This window comes from Melospiza melodia, chromosome W, assembly GCF_035770615.1.
Source record: "Melospiza melodia melodia isolate bMelMel2 chromosome W, bMelMel2.pri, whole genome shotgun sequence".
NCBI classification, from domain to species: Eukaryota; Metazoa; Chordata; class Aves; order Passeriformes; family Passerellidae; genus Melospiza; species Melospiza melodia.
In genome coordinates, this window is record NC_086225.1 from 13,200,150 (window position 1) to 13,222,347 (window position 22,198).

The 22,198-nt window shown below is 38.7% G+C and overlaps 1 protein-coding gene across 1 annotated transcript in view; it reads left to right on the plus strand.

Annotated features, from left to right (window-relative positions):
* LOC134431468 (zinc finger RNA-binding protein-like) overlaps positions 1-7,181 on the plus strand; it is an 81,667-nt gene extending 74,486 nt beyond the window's left edge. Inside the window, exons 18-20 of the mRNA XM_063179480.1 lie at positions 5,071-5,182; positions 5,289-5,386; positions 7,002-7,181. Of these exons, the coding sequence (XP_063035550.1) occupies positions 5,071-5,182; positions 5,289-5,386; positions 7,002-7,181 (390 nt within the window). The remainder of the gene's footprint in view (positions 1-5,070; positions 5,183-5,288; positions 5,387-7,001) is intronic.
* Positions 7,182-22,198: the final 15,017 nt, after the last annotated feature.

Consider the following 22,198-nt stretch of genomic DNA (forward strand, 5'->3'; position numbering starts at 1 on the left):
ATAACAGAAAAGCTGCTTGAAAGAATAATTCACAGCAATTCCTGCAATCATTAATATGTTGTTTCTGCAAGATGAAATACCACAGTACTAGTCTGTGGATGTGTAACCATCGGCATTTTAATCAGTGTCACTTAGACACAGCTCTCTAGGTTGTAACTGGTTACCTATCTCAATTCTTGCAGCTGAGTGGTTTTGGAGCATTCTTTTACATTGACTATCTTAAGTTATGCTCTCCAGGAGTGCAACTTGTGCTCCAAATATTAATAAATGTTCAATCTGTGGACTGCACAAAGTTATTCTGAACCAAAATCTCCAAAGCGTATATATGTGGAGGTAAATTCAACTTCGACTTTTTTGTTTCATAGACCAAATCCTGTTGCACTGTGCTGCTTCCTAATGTAGACTTCTCAGTTTTGGCAGGAAGAGTGCTAACATTGTCAAGACAGTTATAATAGTTGGCATTATTTCAATGAGAAATGTTTTACAATTGTAATAAGCTTGCTGACCAGAAAAAATGTGGAGCAATTATTTCTGCTTTTTAAAATATTTAAAGTTTAAAAAAATCTGCTTTCTCTGCTATACTTCATGAAAGATATACTGTACAAACATAGTTTTACAGAAGCTCAGAAGTATGTAAGTACCCTCAATATTGCTTACTAAGTAGCCAAAGTATAAACCCAGACATACTTTTAAAAAAGCATCCTTTAAAATATTGCAACACACAGCAGGCACATAGATGAAGAACAAGGAATGTTGTTTCTTATTTCTCATAATATCTGTTCTAAGGCACAGCCAGAAATGATGTGTCACAGAATCACAGAATGGGTAAAGTTGGAAGGGACCACAGTAGGTCATCTGGTTCAGCCTCCCTGCTTCAGCAGGGTCATCTCAGAGCACATGGCATAGGACTGCATCCAGATGGATCTGGACTATCTCCAGTGAGGGAGACTACACAATCTCTCTGGGTAACCTGTTCCAGTGCATGGTCACTCACAGAATAAAGAAATTCTTCCTTATATTCAGGTGGAACTTCCTGTGCATCAGTTTCTGCACATTGCTTCTTGTTCTATTGGTTGGCATCACCAAGAAGAGCCTGTCTCTATCCTCTGACACTCACCCTTTAGGTACTTGCAGACATTGATGAGGTCCCCTCTCAGTTGCCTCTTCTCAAGGCTGAACAGGCCCAATTCCCTCAGCTTTTCCTCTTAAGAGAGATACTCTAGACCCTTGATCAACTTCATAGCCCTCTGCTGGACCTGCTCCAGGAGCTCCATGTCTCTCTTGTACTGAGGAGCCCAGAACTGGACACAGCACTCCATCACACCAGGACTGAGCAGAAGGGCAGGATCACCTTCCTCGACCTTCTGGCAACACTCTTCCCAATGCACCCCAGGATGCCATTGGCCTTCTTGGCCACAAGGGCACTGCTGGCTCATGGGCAACTTGTCCACCAGGACCCCCAAGTCCTTCTCTGTAGAGCTGCTTTCCAGCAGGTCACCCCCAGCCTGTACTGGTGCCTGGGGGTTATTCCTCCACAGATGCAGGACCCTGCACTTGCCTTTGTTGAATTTCAGATGGTTCCTCTCTGTTCATCTCTCCAACCTGTCGTGGTCCTTCTAAAGAGCAGCACAGCACCCTGGGGTATTGGCCGTTCCTCCCAGCTTTGTGCCATCAGCAAACTTGCTGAGGAGGCATCTGCCCCTTTGTCCAAGTCATTGATGAAAACATTAAACAATACTGGACACAGTATAGAACCTTGGAAAGCACCACTAGTGACAGTCCTCCAACTAGAGTGCCACTGATCACAACCCTCTGGGATCTGCCCTTCAGCCAGTTCTCAATACACCTCACTGTCCACTTATTCAGTCCATACTTCCTGAGTTTGCCTATGAGGATTTCATGAGAGATTTCAGGCCTAGGTGTCTCAGTTCTCTCTAAAAGTGCTTCCTGTCTTGCTCTTGTCTCTGAAAAATGAGAAATAAACTCTCCAACCAATTTGCTAGGTTAGAAAGCCAACATTACTTTATTAGCAGCGCTGGATACATGGGGGATTCTTCTCAAAGCATGCATGAGCAGCAACCTAACAGACCAGGTTATATTCCTGAAACTAATGCATATTCATCACATTTCCTGAATGCATGCATATATGCTAATTATTTCCATGGACTTGTTTGGATATGGTTCTAGATCTTCTGATGAATCTTTTCTCTTTCAGAGTATCTCAAGTATGTCATCAGGTCATAATGTACTTCACTTATCATTCTTTGCTCTGACACACAATCCTTGTTCTCAAAACTAAGATATAAACTAATACATATTAATCACTGATAGAAGTAAACAAGGATACATTAGCTGGCAGAAGACTTATTAGTCACAGATATAGGGAGTTAACACAAGGCCACAATCATCTCTGGTATTTGCATAAGCAATGTATGGTACAAAAGTAAACATGAACCACAAATACAGGGATCATACACTATTGTGCTGAAGTTAAAAGAATGTTCCAACATCTACCCCCAGTGCTGCATAGACTTCTTATTAAAGAAATTTAACTTGTTCAGTAACACTCTTGGTACCCGATGCGTTGCCAGTGCCACGAATCACCATTGAAATTTGTGTATTCAGTTGTTCTTTTGGCTTGTTAGCAAAGTCCTACTGAAAAAAAAGACATTTAAAATATATATTATTTCTGACAGTTACAGATAAAATTTTGTAGATTGAAGAAATATATTTTCCTAGACGCAGAACTTCTCCTGACCTTTATGCTACAAGTCTGTTACAAGCCAGAGATGCCAGAGCATTTCAGAAAGAGCCTAAATAGTTTTAATAATAGAAAACATTAGGAAATCTAAACACACATTAGTATCAGTCTCTTTATATAGCTAGAAATAAAAACTAAATTAGAAGAATTGTGTCAAGTTTCTACAAGTTAGAAGGAACCAATATTCAAAATTTATTTTTATTTTCCAAACTTGAAATCTAGCCGTTTGTGCACATAAACACTGGGGCATCATAATTCACATTTTCCTATGATGAAATTGAAGACTTTAGTGTATTTTATGAGAATCCAAAAGAGTTAGACTTGAATAAATAATGCGATCTGCTTTTTTTCTTTCCTGCTGTATTTTGCTTCATACTTGAAAACAACTAAATTGTTGCTAAAACTCAAAAGCTTGACCCTGAGTGATACAGTCTAAGTCCTAAAATACCATGATCAAGAATTGAAATTTGTCAGTTAAATTGAGCTAAAATAGAAAGGAATAGGCACCCTTAGGGAGTAATTGTAATCAGCACTGCCTGTAGTTACTTGCATGCATTAGAATGGACATTTATTCTTGCAAAATAGAAATAGAAGGCAACATTAGAGCAACTGTAACTTGGAAGAGGAACCAAAAAAAACCAAACTACCAGAAATCCCAGCAAAAACCAAGAGAGACATATTGTTTGAAAATAAAACTTGCCAAGGAGGTGGTATTGAAACATCCATTTAATGCTTACTTTGCAAAAATAAGCATAAACTTTTATAGTTTTTTTTTTCTTTTTAATGGTGTCTAATAAAGGCAAACAATGGAAACATTCACAGAAAAAAAAGGTGTAAATTTTAGAAAACCTGTTTATCATCAAGGTTTTTTTTACACTTATTTAACATCTAAGTTAGTGTTAGGGTATACCCAAAAAACAACAATTGAAGTGAACTTCAGTTTTGCAAAACTGAAGAATTAGTAACCACTTAAATGTTAAAAGGTCATTAAATGTTGGATACTTTAAGTTTCTGTATTCTTGTAGAAAAAAAGATAATTTCTCTGTAGCATCCTGTTAATTTCATTAGATGAATCAAATTCATCATTTCATACCGATTTGTGGAAGGAAAATTACTCCACAACTTGTAAAAGTTGTAAAGCCGGTATGTTTATTACAGCGCTGGATGCATGTGGGTATTGTTCCCCATAAAGGACATGTGCACCCCTGAGAACTCCCGATCCTTTTTTATCTCCCTTACTGGTACATATGCATAGAATTTCACAATAGTTTCATACATATTCATTTTACTGGTTTCCCGTTACACTTGCAGATAGTTTTTTTATCAGAAAATACAGAAAGAACTCCTGGGTCACTGTTTTGCGGAGAAAAGAAGAAACCTCACAACTTTATAAAAGTTGTAAAGCTTGGTATGTTTATTACGGCGGCCGGACGCATGCGGAGAATGCTCTCCTTAAAAGGCATGCTAAAAGGCATGCGTACCTCTGAGGATTTCAGGTCTCCTTTTATCTCCCCTTCCAAATACATATGCATACAGTTTCACAATAGGTTCATACATATTCATTGCACGTGACATTTATCGCCAGTTCCTCTTTATCAAAAGAATTTGTAGGTTAGGGCAGATCGACCTTGTGGTCGTTTCTGTTTTTTCTCTCTGTCTCCTCACTATCTCTGTCCTGCAGTTTTTCCCTTCAGCTTTGGCCTCACAGACTTTTCACCTCTCCTAGACATTTTACCTAATTCAAAATGGATTTTTACTCTGTCTCAGTCAGCTTGCCCTGTCTCCTGCAGCCTCAGCTTTGGTTTTCGTCTGTTTCAAAGTTCAAGGGGTCTCTCTTATCTCTCTCACATTTTTCCTTCAGCTGAGGCATTTTTTTTTAAACAGCACATTTCATCCAAATCCAAAATGGATTTCCACCCTGGTAAATTTCCAGTCTGTTTCAATATTGTGTGCTGTTTACTCACATGGCTAACAGATTCCAGTGACCTACCACGTTTCATGCTCTCAAAAAATGACTGGACAAGTTCTCCAAGGAGGCTAGTACTGTATAAATTTCTAAGAAAATCTTTGGGCAATTTGTCATGAGAACCAGCATATTGGTACTCAACACTCAATGTTAATCTTACAGTAGCTTTCTTTTTATTAATTGTTAACAAACATCTGATTTTTAAAATTTTTACTGAAAGTGTTGTGTGATGTGTAATATCCTTCAAAATTTCAGTTTTAAAAGTTCTATACTGAACAACAGTAGTAGATTTTTTTTTAAATCAGTCTTCTAAATTGTCTGGATTTTCTTGTTGTTCTTCTAGGCTATGGAGTTGCTTGTGGAAAAAGCAATTAGCAGTGCTACTGGACCACAGAGTCCTGGGGATGCACTGAGAAGAGTTTTTGAGTGTATATCTTCAGGAATCATCCTTAAAGGCAAGTTGCAGTTGATTAGTGTTTGTATACTTATGTTTAAGTAATGTAAAATCTGTAATCTTGATTGAAATAAGATGGAGATGTGCTACTAATTAGCCTGTTTTAGGTGGTCCTGGCCTTCTGGACCCTTGTGAGAAAGATCCTTTTGATACACTTGCGGTAATGACAGATCAGCAACGAGAGGATATTACTTCAAGTGCACAGGTAAGGAAAAGTGTCACAGCACGATAAATTGGATTCAAACCTATACAGGGGACCTTCAGCCAACCCTGTTCAACCTTAACTGCAAGCAAACCACTGGCCAGAGAGCTGGGCAGAGAGCAGTCCCATCCAAGCAGCTATCTGGGCCTTGGAGATTCAAAGCCCCTATAAAAAGGGCAGCCATATTAAACTCAGGGCTGTTTGCTGATGATGATTGGTGTGTTGTGTCGTGTGTCTCTCTCTAACCCACGACCCCACATAACAGAAAAGTGTTTTAAGTAACTAAATTTGATGGATAGTTTTTTTGTGGGGATGGTTGGTTGATTTGGGGGTTTTTTGGTGTTTTTATTAATGAAACGAAACTATATGATGGACATGAATTTTCTTTTCTTAGAATGTAGTCTAGTCTTTCAAATGATCCGTCTTAAGCTAGGCAATAAAAATGTCACAACAGAGAATGTATTATAGTGTCCATTTTTGTACTAAAATTAACAAATTTTCCTGAAAAGTTTGAAGCACTCCCATCTACATATATATAATCTCTGTAAAGATGCCTACTCTACAGTAGTATGTTATTAGATTTAAAATTGGACTGGCATTTAATATTTTATAAATTGTCCTGGTTTAGGTCAAATTTTTGGAGGAAACCTCCAAAGGGGTCTCCTCTAGAAAGCAAATTTCAGCAGCTCCTCCCCTAACCAGTTCGGGGGAAAAAAGTCTCCTTGGAGAGAAGTGGAAAAAACTGTTTATTTAACAAGAAAATACTCACAAACATGAAAAAAAAAGTAATATAAACAATGGAACCTCTTGCTGTTCTGAAGAGATGGCAAATTCAGAGTCCTTCTGTGGATGTGGCTCAGTCTCTCTGGGGCTTGGGCCCAGCATGCCAGGCCTGGCATTTAGCTTAGGGGGCCCCTGGGTGATTCTCCTGATGTCCTGGATTGGAGACAAGCTGAACAGTCCTAGAAGAAGGCACAGTTCAGGGAAAACCTTTCTTGCCTTAGCTAACAAGGAAAACCAGTGAAAAAAAAGCAAAGAGAAACTCATTCTCTCTCTCTCTGCAAAAGCTGAGAACTCTGAGAGCACTGAGCTCTTATCTGTCTCCTGCTGTCTGAGCTAGGCAGCACAGTTTGTGAGAGAGGGGAATTCTGGGGGAGTAAAGTGAAGCTTCTGCAGATAAACTGCATGCAGCATCATAAAGTCACTCAAAGAAATCTGTGAAAGCTTAAATTTTAATATTTATTGTATCTACTTACAGTATTGGCTATTCATGCTTGCAGCTTAAGAGTTTACTGCCCCTACCTCTTAATTCAATCCTTTTGCTGAAGATCGCTAATGCATATTGGGGCACATGACAAGCCTTGGCTGCTTCAATGCAAGTCCAGCAGCTAAAACACATGTATATTATTTTTAAGTTAATATGTTGTATTTTGTGTCAAAGCAGCAAATGGAACATACACATTTTGTTGTGTTGACTTTGTTGGGGGAAGGAAGAGAGGATAATAAGAGCTAAGGATAATATCATATACCACTAATGTTCGTCATTAATTGTTTGATAAAGTATTTTAAATTGACATTTGTTTCTAGCAGAAATATCTTCTTTCTATCCTTTTTCTAGTTTGCGCTGAGACTCCTTGCATTCCGTCAAATACACAAAGTTTTAGGAATGGATCCATTACCACAGATGAATCAACGCTTCAGCATTCATAATAATCGTAAAAGAAGAAGGGACAGTGATGGGGTTGATGGATTTGAAGCAGAGGGAAAAAAAGACAAAAAAGATTATGATAACTTTTAAAAACATTTGTCATTAGTGCTAAGATTGAAGGTGATAAAAAGTCCATTTGTTGCCTTGCTTTTAAATGGACATTATAATGTATGTTTAAAATATCCAAAAACAACTTAGTAATTATATTTGGAAGAGAAAAATATAGCTCTTCTGGGAGATTGTGAATATTTTAATGATATACTGTATCAGACAAATTATTAATGGAAAGATTGCAAATGGAAACTGTCATTGGAAAAAATAGTGTTAAGTTTTTTCCTCATTACATTTTCTTTAAATGTGTTGCTACCTTTAGTCTCCGTTTCTCTCTCATGTGCATTGTTTTATCTTAACTGTATTTAATTCAGTGTTTGTGCTTCTGTTCCTGTGTGTATTTTGATTATTTTTTTTTTATTTCGAAGGTTTTTTCTTTGCCTTTCACACTAGTTGTATATGTTACATTGTGTTAGCATAAACTGTTGCCCTCCCAGTTAATATTTTACAGAACTTCATTTTGTAAAGTCAGACTGCAGGATTATGTTTTTGCTTTTGTTTTCCTAAATGTGAAGGGGTTGCAACACATAATTATCCTGCCATTTGAGTGCTCAAAATTAAATGTTTTTGCCAATCTTTTGGCATTTGTCTCTTTAGTGTGATATAAAGTGTGATATAGTGTGATACCAATATAAATATTTGTTAATCTAATCAACTTTGCTGTTAGTTGTGTATTAGCAGTATTAAAGCTAATATATAGAGCATGGGCTTACAACAGTTTTAAAGCAGCTGCATAACTGATCCAAGTTTTGCATGATGTTTTGGGGCTTTTTTAATATAAGGGCTTTTAAAACTATCATTTTAGATTAAATGTGTAGGTCTTTCTATGACTGACTTTGTGACATAGCAAGGTCAAAATATAACTTTCTGAATTTCCTTTTTCATCATACAAACAGAAACAGGCATTTCCCATTTAGACAAAGTTAGTAATTCTTTTCAGTCCACTTGGTTGATATTAATGCCTCTCAGGCCTTAAAATAAACGTTTGTCATATCAGTGCCTGTAAGGGTATTCCTTATAGCTATTTCTGTATAAATCCTTATAGCTATTTCTGTATAAACTCTCAGTGATTTTTTTTTCAATAATTCAAATTTTAAAAAGTGAAGCATAATTTAAAAAGTGAACATTATTAAAAGAAAAAAGTAACCCTGAAAATTGTTTGATGTACGCTTATGTCTCTTTCAAAAAGCTAAGTATAGCAGTGGTATAGTAATGTTACACTATACTGTTGATGTATGCTCTGGTACACAGGTGTGATTTGTTGTCACAGCACTACTGTGGAATATACAACTAAAAGCTAAAATTTATTAAATTATTAAAATTCATTATACACTTGAAACTGAAGTTTCCCTCATTCTGTTCAGTGTGTATTATAATTTTTGCAAACCCATAAAACTCACAGATAAACATAGACTAACATTCTGGTAACTACTGATGGCTGTAGGAGTGTATCACACATTACAAAGATAATTTGTTATTTCTGGTACAATTTAAAAAAAATTTTTGTTCCATTTTGAGGTTGAATTTATCTTTGACCTTTTTAATAAATGTCTCTTGGAGTAGGATGGGGGGATGTTTTTGTTTGCAATGCTTACTGCTAACAGCATGGGCCTGTAAAATAGAAATATACAGTATTTTAGAAAAATTGAGAGAATCTTAAGGAAATATATTAATAACATTCTTCAAGCATTAGAGTGCAGTTTTAAAATGAGTGGTTATTAGTGGTTATCAAATAAAAGGAAGGCTTTCTCATTGTAGGAAAGATTTCTTACCAATTTCAGCATCAGAAATACAATAATTAATGCATGCTTTAAAATTACTTTAAAAAAGGATTATGCTAGTTTCTTTTGTCTAGCCTTGATGTGTGCCTCCAAGCATGTGCTTGGTCTTAGTTGGTGGGTATTGGTTGTTTGGGTTTTTTGGTTGGTTGGTTAGTTGATTGTTTTTTTTACAAGGGCTATCTTGCTGCCATGGTGTCTAATAAGCCATTACTGTTTATTTTGAAAGTTACAGGTGCTATTCATGTGGCTAGTTCAACTCCATACCAAAGTTTCTTTCTCCATAAAACAAACATTTATTTGGGCATGTGATTAACCCTAAAATTTAGGATTAAAAAGGTCAAAGATGTATTTTGGATTTCCTGTGTTTTTGTTCTACTGGCTTTTAACTCTTAAGCAGTTTCTGGGTCTTTTGAACTGTTGTATACTTAAAATGATTCCACATTAAATATGAAGCTGTGATTATGATTTTTGCACTGTGTGGTAAAGAGTGAATTTGCAGTTTATTTCTGTTTTACTTGCCCATTTTAATGGGCTATTTTAATGATGTAACTTCTGACTCCTGTTAAGCTAAGAATAATGGAAAAACAAGGTTTTAAAAAGTACAGCATGAACTTTGTTTTTAAATATTACATTGTGTGCTTAGGAAGATAAAGTTAAGACCAAGTAATCAATTTACAAGCAAATAGCCATTTTAATACTCTATGTTTTGATAATGCTATTGGTTCACTAATAAACAGTGTTTGCCTTTCTTATTGAGCAATGCTGTGTGTTAAATCTCAAAGTGCCAGACACTATAGTCATAATATACAAAAAAGAAATGTACACAGCAAGAATTTTCCCCTCAGTGTTCACTTTAGAGGAACAATTTAGTAAAATGAGAGCTGTTCTGTTTTGAAGTATTTTCAAGCTTTGTCTGCCTAGTTTTTAGGTATGTGCTGTCTGTGAGTATTATGGTTTCACATGGGTTTCTCTAGAGGCATTGGTAGAAATGCAAGTCTGTTGGATACATTCCATCAACATCTTACCCTATTATAGAATTCTATATGAATTGTTAACCTTATGGAGCTATTGAATGTGATGGATTCATTTGCTGCTTTTATTTTTAGACCTATTTCACTACTCAGAAGTGATTTAAAATTTACTTAAAATTGTACCTAGAAACTTTCTGAGAGTTGAAATCAACTTTAAATATTCCTACAGCAATTTTCATGTATATTTAACATTCTTGTTGTTTGATGAATATCTGGTGATGATGGGTCTATGAAGAATTTACTCAATGCCAAATTAATTTCTTTATTAAACAAGACCCATTTGCACTACCCAAACAGATTTTATCAGCATACCACTAGTAATAGAGAAGGGGAAAAAAAAAAAGAAATTGGGAGGCATAATTTGCATTCTGCTGTTTTTTCCTACTTACATCATAGGTTTACAAAGTACAGTGATAGATTCAGCCAGAACATGTTTTCCTTCTGGGTGGTATTTTTTTCCTCTGAAAGCTGTAAGCCAAAGAGCTTTCCTAGGCAAAAAAGGCTAGCAAATTAGATTTCTTCTGAGAGAAACTTTTATAAATCTTCTCAAGAGTTCTCTTTTCCTGTACTGTGATATTTCTCAGCCTTTTTAAAATGAAACAGACAACTAGTCTTTTGAGGAGGAAAAAAATTAAGGAATGTCATCAACAGTGTTATCACAGTGGTTTTGATTTACATCCAAATAAAAATCAGGCTTAATTTTGTTAATATCTGTTGATTTGTGTTCTCCAATTTTGTTCCATTTTCTCATTTAAATTTATGAAAACGTGCAAATCATATAATCATTAAGGTTGAAAAAGGCCTCTTAGATCATCAAGTCCACATGTATATATATTCCATATATTCCTAGCACTGAGAAAATTTGAAGTTATTGAACTGTGTTCTGTTAGGTTAGAGTTTACATTTTAAGAACTGCTGCCCTAAAAATATGTGGCATGTGTAAAGTTCCTAACAGGGTAAAGTTCATTGGTTTTCATGGATACCTGTTTGGCAGCTATTGATGGGGATTTTTAACCTGTATGGTGCACACTTTCCCACTTAATCTAGCCTTAGCATGTCTGCATTAGCAAAGTTCCTCATTAAGGGTTGTAGTCCTTAATAGGTATGTTTTCCTAAACTATTTTGGCCTGGGGTGACTTTATGATGCTTGTATCCCCATTCATCTCTTTAGCCCAGAAATAAGTTTTGCACCTTTAAGACTGGTTCCGAGAGCGAAGAGGGGAGAGAAGAATCGCAGAGTTTGTTATCAGAAACTGCACTCACTCCTCCACATTCCTTCTGGACTGTGTTGTCTACAGCATGGACAGACAGCAGGACAGAGCTCTCCTTTGCTTTTTAGTTAGTTTTTAGCTACCTGAGGCAGAGAAGTTCCCTGGACTGTGGGTTTTTGTTTTTTTTTTTTTCTTGGAACTGTTTGAACCTGCTCTGGACTGAAAACCCAGAAGCGCACTGGCAGCTCACATATGTGGCCCGCTGGGGCCTGGCCTGGGCCACAGCATTTTTCTAGCACCAGAGGGACTGATGAGAGACTGAGTGAGCCAAGCTACAGCCCACGAAGGGGACTTTCTGAGTTTGTCATCTCTTCGAAGCAGCGAAAGGTTTTATTATTTAATATTATTCATTTTTTGTGCTGATGAATGCTTTGCCCTAAACCAGGACAAAAGCCAGGGCAACTAATATTTATTCTGAAGCCAGTGGTTCATTTATTGCAGGATAGTTTAAGTCCTATAAGCTTTTAGAGGCTTAGCCTAGCTTAAATATTAATGCATATATTCTACATTAATTCTATTTAAGGTTAATATCCTAAATCCAAAAAACCCCATAGAATGGTATCAAGAAACCTCTATCAATTTTTGAAGTTTTCTATATTTAAAAATCCAAGATTTCAGACTTGAATAGCTGACCAAGAGTAAATAAAAAACTTTCTACAGTAAAAAGTTACTTTATCATTAAAAGGGAGACACAAAGCCCTTTGTTTCTACATGAGAATTGCAAACCTTGCTCCCTGTGTGATTTTATTTTTCTTTTCTGCATGCAGCATTGTGTTTGTCTTAATTGTATGTATATGATTAGGAAGAATTCTGTTCAGAATATGTAAGACACCCTTATTACAGACAACTTCTGGCATGCATTTAGGTTTGTCATTAATTTGCTGGTTATATGTTGCAGTAAAGATGGACAAGGCACCTTTTCTTCATGTAGTAATAGCCAATCTATTGTTCATGGCTCATATTTATATCGTTGTCTAAAAGCATTGTGTTTAATTCTAGTTGGTTAGTAACTTGTTGCTACCCAGTGTAAGAGACAACTGCTGACTTTAAAAATTTTAAAAGGTTTATTAAACCTTAACAAAAATACAACAAAAGGACTAAATAAGGAAAAATTGCAGCACTGGGAACTGCCTTCATAGCTGCCTACCACATGGCCAGTTCATCTTCAAGATGGATGCTCAGTCTTTTATACCCCTGGGGGGGGGTTGCATCAGCCAACCCTGGCTCCTCCCAAAGTCTGTCAGTCAACTCTTCTTTGCTGTTTATTGGTGGAGACTGCTTTCTTGTAACTTGATTGGAGGGCCAGGTGTTGTCATGCTGCGCCCCCTTGGGAACAAGTTCTAGAAATCTCAGCCCTCATTCTAGAGAAGCTGCAGACTGTATAGAGGAAGCCTACCAGATTAAATACCAGAAAGATGGTCTCTTTAACATTCAGGGGAAACTGAACATTCTCCAATGGGGATGTAACAGATTCAGAGAAGATGGAAAGCAAAGGCTGAAAAGCCTCATCCCCTGCTCCTCCTCTAACAAACTGGGTGCATAACCATAGCCATGAACCATTCATACCTGGAACAGACCCCAGCACCTTTATAAACTTCCTACAAGTCATTACCACCAAGCCCAGCATGATAGCTATTCTAGTCACTGCCCCTCTACTGCAAAAACTATGTATTAGGCACAATACCAGAGCTATTTCTGGATAAGAAAATCAACCTAGGGACCATAGTGGTATTAAAACCTCAAAAAAAACTAGGGACCAGAAATACATGCAAGCCTCCAACCCAAGAGACATTATGAATTCAAATAACATGGCTATTAACTGCTTTATACCAACACAGAGTAATTGCAACCAAAATGCAATGAGAACAGAGTTTTTTCCACTCTCTCGAACCACACGTTGGCCACCAATCATTTGTCCTAGTTCAGGCCACATTTGGGAGAAAAACTCCAAAAGGAGTCCCTCCAGAAAGCCAACCCACACGTCCCCTCCCCCACCTGGTTTGGGAAAAAATTTCCTCATAGAGAAGTGGGAAAAAACCTGTTTATTTAACAGGCCAAGCACTCCTCAGCACACAAAATGAACAATACTGGATGACAAAACTCGTTTGCTGCTCTGAAGAAATGAAAAATTCAGAAAGTCTCTCTGGTGGGTGGTTGCTCTGTTATCAGTCCCTCCAGCACTGGGAAAGGCTGCAGAGTAGGCCCCGGCAGGCTAGAAAGTACAAGCTCTTGGTGTTTTCCTGGGTCCCGGTCTGGAGCAGATTTGAATGGTTCCAAGAAAAGGGAAAGAAAAACAGTCCAGGGAAAGCTCAGACTGCCTCAGCTAGCTAACCTAACTAGCTAACTCAAAAGCAAAAGGAGCACGGTGTGGTGTTCTTCCGCACCTGTGCCCAGACAACAACAGTGTTCCAGCAGACTGTGGAGGAGTGAGTCTAGTTCTTGATAACAAAACTCTGTGCTTCTTCTTCTCCCTGCCTTCGCTCTCAGACAGTCTTAAAGGCACAGAATATAATATCCAGCATAAACAGAACACACAATTTGGGGATGCAAGCATCATAACATCACCCTAGAGCAGGAAGCAAAAGAAAAGCAAAAGATTTGTTCTCTACTTCGCATCAGCAAATGATATCCAGCCACTTTATGGGAAGTAGGGCTTCAGTATGTGTAGTGGTTGCTCTGGAAGGCAAATATAGCAATAGTGAACGACCCTCCACACACACTTCCCTTAGTTTTTGTATCTGAGCTGACATTATATGTTATGGAATATCCCTTTGGGTAATTTGGGTCAGTTGTTCTGGTTATGTCCCTTCACGAGATCTTACCCACCCCCAACCTATTGGCCTTTGGGGATATTGAGAGATGTTGAAGAGACAGTGCTCATGCTGTGCCACTGCTGCTCAGCAGGAGCCAAAGCACTGGTGTGTTGTCAACACCTTTCTAGCTCCCAATGCAAAGCATAGCACTGTAAGGGCTGCTATGGGAAAATGAACTGCAATATACAAAAAGGGTGTGAGGGAAGACCCAGGGAACTACAGACCTGGTAGTCTAACCTCAGTTCCTGGAAAAACTATGGTGAAGATTACTCTGAGTACTACTGAAAGGCATGTAAAGAACAATGCAATTATCAGGCACAGTCAGCATGAGTTCACAAAAGGAAAGTCCTCTTTGTGAAAAATGCATATTAAAATGAATACTATATGTGTTATGTTGGAAAGTTATGCTGTATTAATCTCTTTTAAGTCGTGCTGTGTCAATCTCTTTTAAGTAGTGTGGTAAATATAGTTTTTAGGCTATAGCATATTAATAAAATTGAAACTATGTGATGTAAGATACTTTTTGTAACTAGCTCATGGAATGGAAAAGATAATCAAGAAATTCTTCACATTATCCTCTCTGGATAGAGATAACAGCAACAGACACCAAGATCCTAAGAGAAGAATTATTGCCTCCTTATCAGGAAAGCTCAGACTTCAAGGAACCAAGAAGGTTGATTTACAAGACTGAGGGGGAAGCTAAAATTAGGCAGAAACACCCTAGTTTGAAAGGAATGTTTGAATCGTGTATGAGATATGTGAATATGCAATAGGCTATTGCTTTTAAGGGGTAATCCTTTGTTAGCAAGGTGTGCTTTTTGGTGGAGTGCCAGGCACCTGGACGTCCATAATTCTTTGCTTTTTATTGTCTCTTATTGTCCTAATTTTCATTACTATTTTCATTACTATTGTGAAAAATACCAATCAGTTGTTTTTAAAATTTTAAAAGTTTAATAGTAATAAAACAGTTATAAAGATAGTAATAATATTGGAGTAATAAAAATTTGGACAATTAGGGTTAGGACAATACAAGATGATAAAAACAAAGAGTTACAGATGGTCCAGGTACCTTTTTCTGGGCAACATAAGCCCGAAAAAGGACCCACGTTAACAGAGGATTTACCCTTAAAAGCAATAGCCTGTTGCATATTCATACATCTCATACATGATGCATAAATTCCATTCAAACACAGGATTCTGTCTGGTCAGTGTCAACTTCTTCCTCTGAATTCTGACGGTGTCTTCAGGGCTGAGCGAGGCAGGAAGAAGTTAGTCTCTTCTGATAAGGGAGAAATACACTCTTTTTCTCTGAAAAATTTAGGTGTCCTGTGACTGCTATCTCAGTGTGAGTACCTCATTCCTCTCTTAAAAAAATAACCCACATACATAGTTTCTATTTTAACTACAACACTACATTTACCATACTATTAAAATGTTAATACAGCACTACTAATCAGTACAACATTATGCATATAGTAAATATCTGAGTAGAGCCATATAATATGTACTTTTCACAGAGACCAAGACAGGCACTTTGTCATTTGTATTATTCTAAGGAAACATAGGCTACTCAGAGAGCTATAAGGGTTTTAGTAGGAACTGGTCACGAGAAGCAAAGAAGTAATAGGTTGTTTGAATTATTAGAAAAGAGAGTTTCAAGTAATTAAAGAAACCCAGCAGAAATAATTAAAGGTGAGTGTACTCAGCCTATTTTTTCTACCCCAAGACTTTTGAATTAAGACCAATATTACTGCTCCTGTGTGGGTCGCAGCTGGTGAGAGAGAGACGGTGAATCTTGTTTCTTGATTCAGAAGGCTTGATTTATTTAATATAATACATTATGACTATACTAAATGGAATATAGAGAGAGGTTTGCAGAGCAGCTAGGCTAGGCTAGGAATAGATCGAAAAGAATCTACAACAAAGCTGTGGCCAAGGACTCAGTCCCCTGGCTTGCACTTTGTGATTGGCCCTTAATTATAAACATAGAAAATGAGCCAATCAGGAAAGTCCTGTTACATTCCACAGCATCTGATAATAATTGTTTACCTTGTCTTCTGAGGCCTCTGGCCTCCAGAAGACACAGAAATCCAAAAGAAATGATTTCTGTGAAGAAATGTCTGCGACAGACCAAGATTTGGGATGGAGTAGAAAAATGGGGACTAAGAATGTAGCAGGAACAGGGCCTGCAAGACCTCCATGGCAGTCAGCAGCCTAAGATAGGAAATGCCTAGTCATGATGACTGGACCTAAGAAGCCCCTCTTCCACCTTCGGACCCTTGTTATCTCTCTGTAAGACTATAGGTCACAATTTCTAAAGCTCCTGTACCCTATATAAAGAGCTACTTTTTCCCAGTTTGGCAGAAGAGCTGTCCCTGAGAACCTTCGCAGAAGACTCCAATAAAGACATCTCTGTGGAACCTTACACAGCCTTCTCCTCTCTTTCCCTGCATCTGCCTAAGGCACTTAGCAAGCTAAAGAGCTGAAATCACAAATGAGCTGATAATCACTAAAGAGCTGATATCACCTAAGAGCTGAGCTTGCTAAGGTAGCCTGTGGCTGGGAGCTGCCTGGGAGCCTGGGCAGGCTGTGCTGAGCAGGACTGCGCTATCCAGACCTGCAACAGCCAGCCAGGGATACCCCGAAACCAGGCTGAGGCACATATTATAAGAAAATGGAATTTTTAGGACAGGGGGGCAACATAGTATTAAATAAAGCCTTGATGCCTGTAACAGATGATTATGTTATGGTAAAGGGGAAACTGGCCAATCTGAAAAATCATATTTTTGCAAACCATCAAAATATTCATAGATTTTTGTATATGCCCAGCTCTCCAAAGGCACTGTGGGGGAGGGATTTGTTGGAGCAGCTGGAAGCAAAGATCACATTTAAAGATGGGGAGATTATTTTGGAGGTAAAGGATCAACAATATGTAGACATACTAAGCTTAATTTTGACAATTAGTGAGACCAAAATTGAAAATAAGAATGAAATTAATGGATCAGGTGTTTTCTGGGGTATGGGCCTCTAACATACCAAGGAGGGCAAAGAACACACCTCTTGTGCAAGTTAAGCTTACAGAAGGAAAACAACCAGCTAGGGTCAGGCAGTAAAAGCCTGATCTGCACCCAGTGGTGGCAAACCCAAACACCTTGCTAACGTGTTTGACACCTGAACTAACCTGGTTTACCATTTTTGGTTTGAAGGATGCCTTCTTTTGCCTCCCTCTCCATGAAGCCAGACAGAAAATTTTTGCCTTTGAATAGGAGAATCCCAAGAGCGGGCACAAGACTCAGCTCACATCGATGATATTACCCCAGGGTTAAACAACAGCCCCAGGATATTTGGAGAACAACAACCTACAAGAGATATAGAGTCCTGGGAAGCTCCATCTGAGGAAGGACAGCTGCTGCAGTATGTAGACAACCTCCTGATAACTACCTGAACCCAAGAGACATGTGTGGATTAGATGGTAAGCCTCCTGAACTTTTTTTGGGTTTACAAGGGTATAGAGAACTTCAGAAAAAGGCTCAGATAGTGAAGCCAACAATCACCTACCTGAGTTACAAAATCAATGCTAGGCAAAGGACTCTAAGGCAAGACCAAAAAGAAGCATGCAAGTTCACCCTGGGCCAGAAGATGACTCTGCTAGGGTCCCATACAGTGTCTGCAGTGCTGGAAGTAAAAGGCGGACACTGGCTTTCCCCAAAAAGATTCTTGAAGTACCAAGCTGTCGCAGAGATTTTTTCATAGAAATCCTGTCTTTGGGATTTGTTCATCTTCTGGGAAGCTGAAGCCCCAGAAGAAGAATGTAAACAATTGTTATCGGCTGATGTGGAATGCAACAGGTGCAGCGGTGATTGGTCTTCTGTGAGTGTTTGGATTTGCTGACCACTCCCAGGAGAGTTTGTCCTTGCTTTCTGCTGGACACAGAACTTTGTTATTCATTCTTTTCTATGCTATTCTTAGCTTAGCAGCCTCTGCAACTTCTCTCCTTATTCTTTTTAGTATAGTAATAATGTATTATATATCATATATCAATAAATCCAGCCTTCTGATCAAGAAACAAGATTCTCATCCATCTCTCACCCCTGAGACCTCATCAGGTCGCTGTAATACCAAGCCATAATAGTAGAACAACATGATGTAGAGACTGTAGTCACTAACCTTGTGAACCCAGCTTCTTTTCTCAGTGGGATACCAGAGAACCAGTGATCCATGATTGCCTGGAAGCTATTGAGGCCACCTACTCCAATCATTCAGATTTGAAGGATACCCCCTTGATAATGCAGAAATCTGGTTCACCGATGGGACCAGTCATGTCATCAGTGGAAAGGGACATGCTGAGTATGCTGTCACCACTTGCAGGTAACAAACACCTCTGCACAAAAGACAGAATTGGCAAACTCAAGGTATGCATTTGGGGTTGTGCATGCACACAAAATTATTTGGATGCACAGGAAAGAATGAAACTGTTAGAAGCTGTCCAGCTACCTGAAAATGCATATCAAGGCATGACAGAAAATGAGCTCAGAATTGGAGGAAGGAAATGGTCTGGTGGACAGAGAGGCAAAAGAAGCAGCAAAAGGTGAGATTCCCACTGAGGGAGTCCTAATTCCAGATGGCCCTTGAAGGTAAGACAGAATAAAGACAGAAAGTTAATCCAAGATCAGGAAGGGATATATGACAAAGAGGGGTGGGCTACTATTAGCAAGAAGCTAGTAATCCCTTCCCATTTGTTGTGGTCACTAGTAAGGGAGGAGCACCAGAAAGCACACTGGGGAGTTGATACCCTGAACACCTATCCAATTGAAAGAATCATTGCCAGGAGTTTATATGCCACTATTACTCAAGTGACCCGACAGTGTGATCTTTGCCACCAGACTAACCCCAAAAATACCCCCAGACCAAAACTTAGATTGAGAGGGGCCATGGGCCTGGACAGCAGTGGCAAATTGACTTTTCAGAACTCCCAAGGAAAGGGAGGTATCGGTGTTTATTGGTATTGACAGATACATTTTCTGGGTGGCCAGAAGCATTCCCCACCAGGACTGTTAAGGCTCAAGAGGTGACCAGGGTATTATTACAAAAAAAAAAAAATACCACGCTTTGGAGTTCCAGTCATGATGTCCTGAGATAGAGGATCACATTTCATTTCCAGGATAGCACAACAAATTAGCAGCCACCTAGGCATGGATTGGGAACTTCATACTCCATACCACCCCCAATTGAGTGGCCAGGTGGAGAAAATGAACCATTTGATTAAGCAACAAATTGGCTCCAAGCTCTTCCACTGGCATTGTTGTGAATTCAAACTAAACCTAGAGCCAAAGAAAGGTTAAGTCCCTTTGAAATGCTTTATGGAAGACCATATGGAATACAAAAGAGAATGTCCACCCACATCAGAGAGGTTACATTGGCCGAAAACATGATGGCTTAAAGTAAACAGCTCAGAGGAATTGAAAAACATGTGGCTGGAACTCGGAGCAGGGAGTTAGATGGACCAGTACATAACATACAGCCTGGAGATTATGTATATGTTAAGTCTCTTACAGGAAATACTTTGGAACCACAGAAGGCAGGACCATTCCAGGTGCTTCTCACCACTTTCACTGCAATTAAGATCAAGGAGCAGAGTGCCTGGATCCACCACTCTCAAGTGAAGAAGGCCCCAGGTGCCACTTGGAAAGTGACACCAGGAGATAATGAACTGAAACTAAAACTTACTCTGGTAAAATGAGTATATTGCGGCTGGGAGTAGTTAGTAATTTCATTTGCAGAATTGTTCTGTGTGTAATTGCAATTGAAGTCTTAGAATTAGAAGGTACCTCTGGAGAGTTTTTGTGCAGATGTGGCTTGAGGGGAAAAGGCCATGATCATATACAGCTGGTTAAGCAGTAAAAATGCAGCTGTAAGCAGTAAGTTCTCAGCCTTCTGATTAAAAGAAAACAATAACACTGTGTCCTTGAGCAGGTAGTAAGGCAACAACAGCAGGATGTGAAAACAAGTACTAGCCTCAACAGAAAACCACAAAGCATCCTGAGAATGTAGCTACAAAAAAAGGAGCTGACATTTAATCTGTAGCCAATGATGAGCTTAGCTTTTGCAATATGTATGAGCTTAATTAACACTACTATGAAAGCATGTAAGCCGGATCAATAAATTTGAGACTCAATGATCATCAATAGGATGTGCTCGTCTCCCTTCACTTCCATCAGGTACCTCTATCCAAAACGATGCTGAATAGCCTTGGTCCCAAGCTTTTTTTCGGTACACTGGATCCATGGGAAAACATTCTGATGTAAAATATTTAAACCTATCAACTGTGGTAATGCATGGGAGTCAGGTATATGGGAAGCAGGAGTAGCAAGAACAGAGACTGTGAACACTTCAAGGGATCAAAGGAAAAGAAATCAGGGTAGGATGGCGGATGGTCAAGGGGACCACCCATAAGAGACCAAATCAAATTAGTGTTTCAGCTTTTCCTACATACAGGCACCAGGAGGTTTATGATGGCCCAAGTAAATCAGGCTGTTGGAATAATTTCACATTAACACAGCCTGTAGAGTTGACCTGTCTTTGGGCTCATGATGCTATCAGACTCTCATTCCAATTTAAAATATATGCTATATCTCTTACAACAAGAGAACCTCATACAACTCACACCAGTACTCAAGCAGTGCAAATCCAAGCCAAACAAACCTAAGGTCTATGAAATAGGCCCATACATAATAAGGAATATGGGTCAACAACAACTGTTGTTTAATTCAGGGTGGTCTCTCAAACGTGTCAAATTGCTGATGCAAATCAACACATCAGAAATCCAACCAGCCTGCTCCTCTTTCCTGAGGACATCTGCCACCATTGAGTCAGAGATGACACGGAGTCACATCAGAAGGCAAAATGGCAAAAAGCCTCACGTTTATTGAGATGTCTTCTTTTATATCCTCGTCCGGCACAGGTGGAGCTGATTGGTCATTTAATCAATACATTTCACATGATTGGCTAATTAAGAAACCACACTTGTTTAAACAACCTTACTGTAAACATCATGTAGCACACGTTAACATGATCACAGCTGCAGAGATTAAGGATTGTTTGGATTCTTTCTCTGAGCTTTCTCACACTTCCCCAGGATGATGCCTGGAAAAGTTATCTGTTTCTCTCTGTGACCAGAGAGCCACCACCACAGACATCCTTCGAGGGCTGGACAATGTGGTTACAAAGACAAATACACCTCAGGAGCAGAATAAGAAGGGATTTAACTGGGATATTAGGGACAGGATTGGGAGTTGTGAACAAAATTGACTCAGAAATATTAATGAACAACTTGGCTACTGCAACAAGTGATCTAACAAAACTAAAACAGCCCCTGCAGTCATCTTTATTAGCATTAGGAACTAGTCGGTGGCAAATTTCAAAAGTGCTACCAAAATGGGAAAAGGCCAGGGACCAAGACCACAAGTTGATAGTAGAGGCACTTAGTTGTTGGGAAGGATGAAAGTTTGACAAGAAAGTCTCACAGGTATGCTTGGCAGAAAGATCTTTGAATGTAGAATCTGAAGAAGGAATAGAAATGAAAGCAAGTTTTGATATAGAAGAAAAGAATTGCTGAGCCAGTCTTACTGGATAACCAAGGAAGCAAAGGGTATGTTAGTTAGAAGGGGGCTTTTATGACTTAGAGCAAAGGATAAACCCACCTCAAACAAGAAGATGTTTTTACCAAGCAGAAAGATAGCACAGGCAAACAAGACATGTCGATGTTGCAAGTAGAACAAAGGTCTCAGAATTTTCCAGTGCAAGGAAACTGAAAAACAACTTCTAGCTTAAACTGTAATGTACTAACTTTTAGTGATTGGAGAATAGTAACATGAATATCATAATTATAGTAGTTATGATAGGCTATAGATAAAAGTTAAGGTATAGATTGGTTCTACTGTATTAAGATGCTCAGCAAAGAAAAGTATATAATGCATTTGTAACATAAATTCAGGGTCTCCAGGCCTGCCTGCAGCTGGAGCTGACAGCTGTAGGCACAGGCTCTGTCGCCCAGAACCCTGGACTGCTGTAACGTCTTGGACGTAATAAACTGAATTTTGA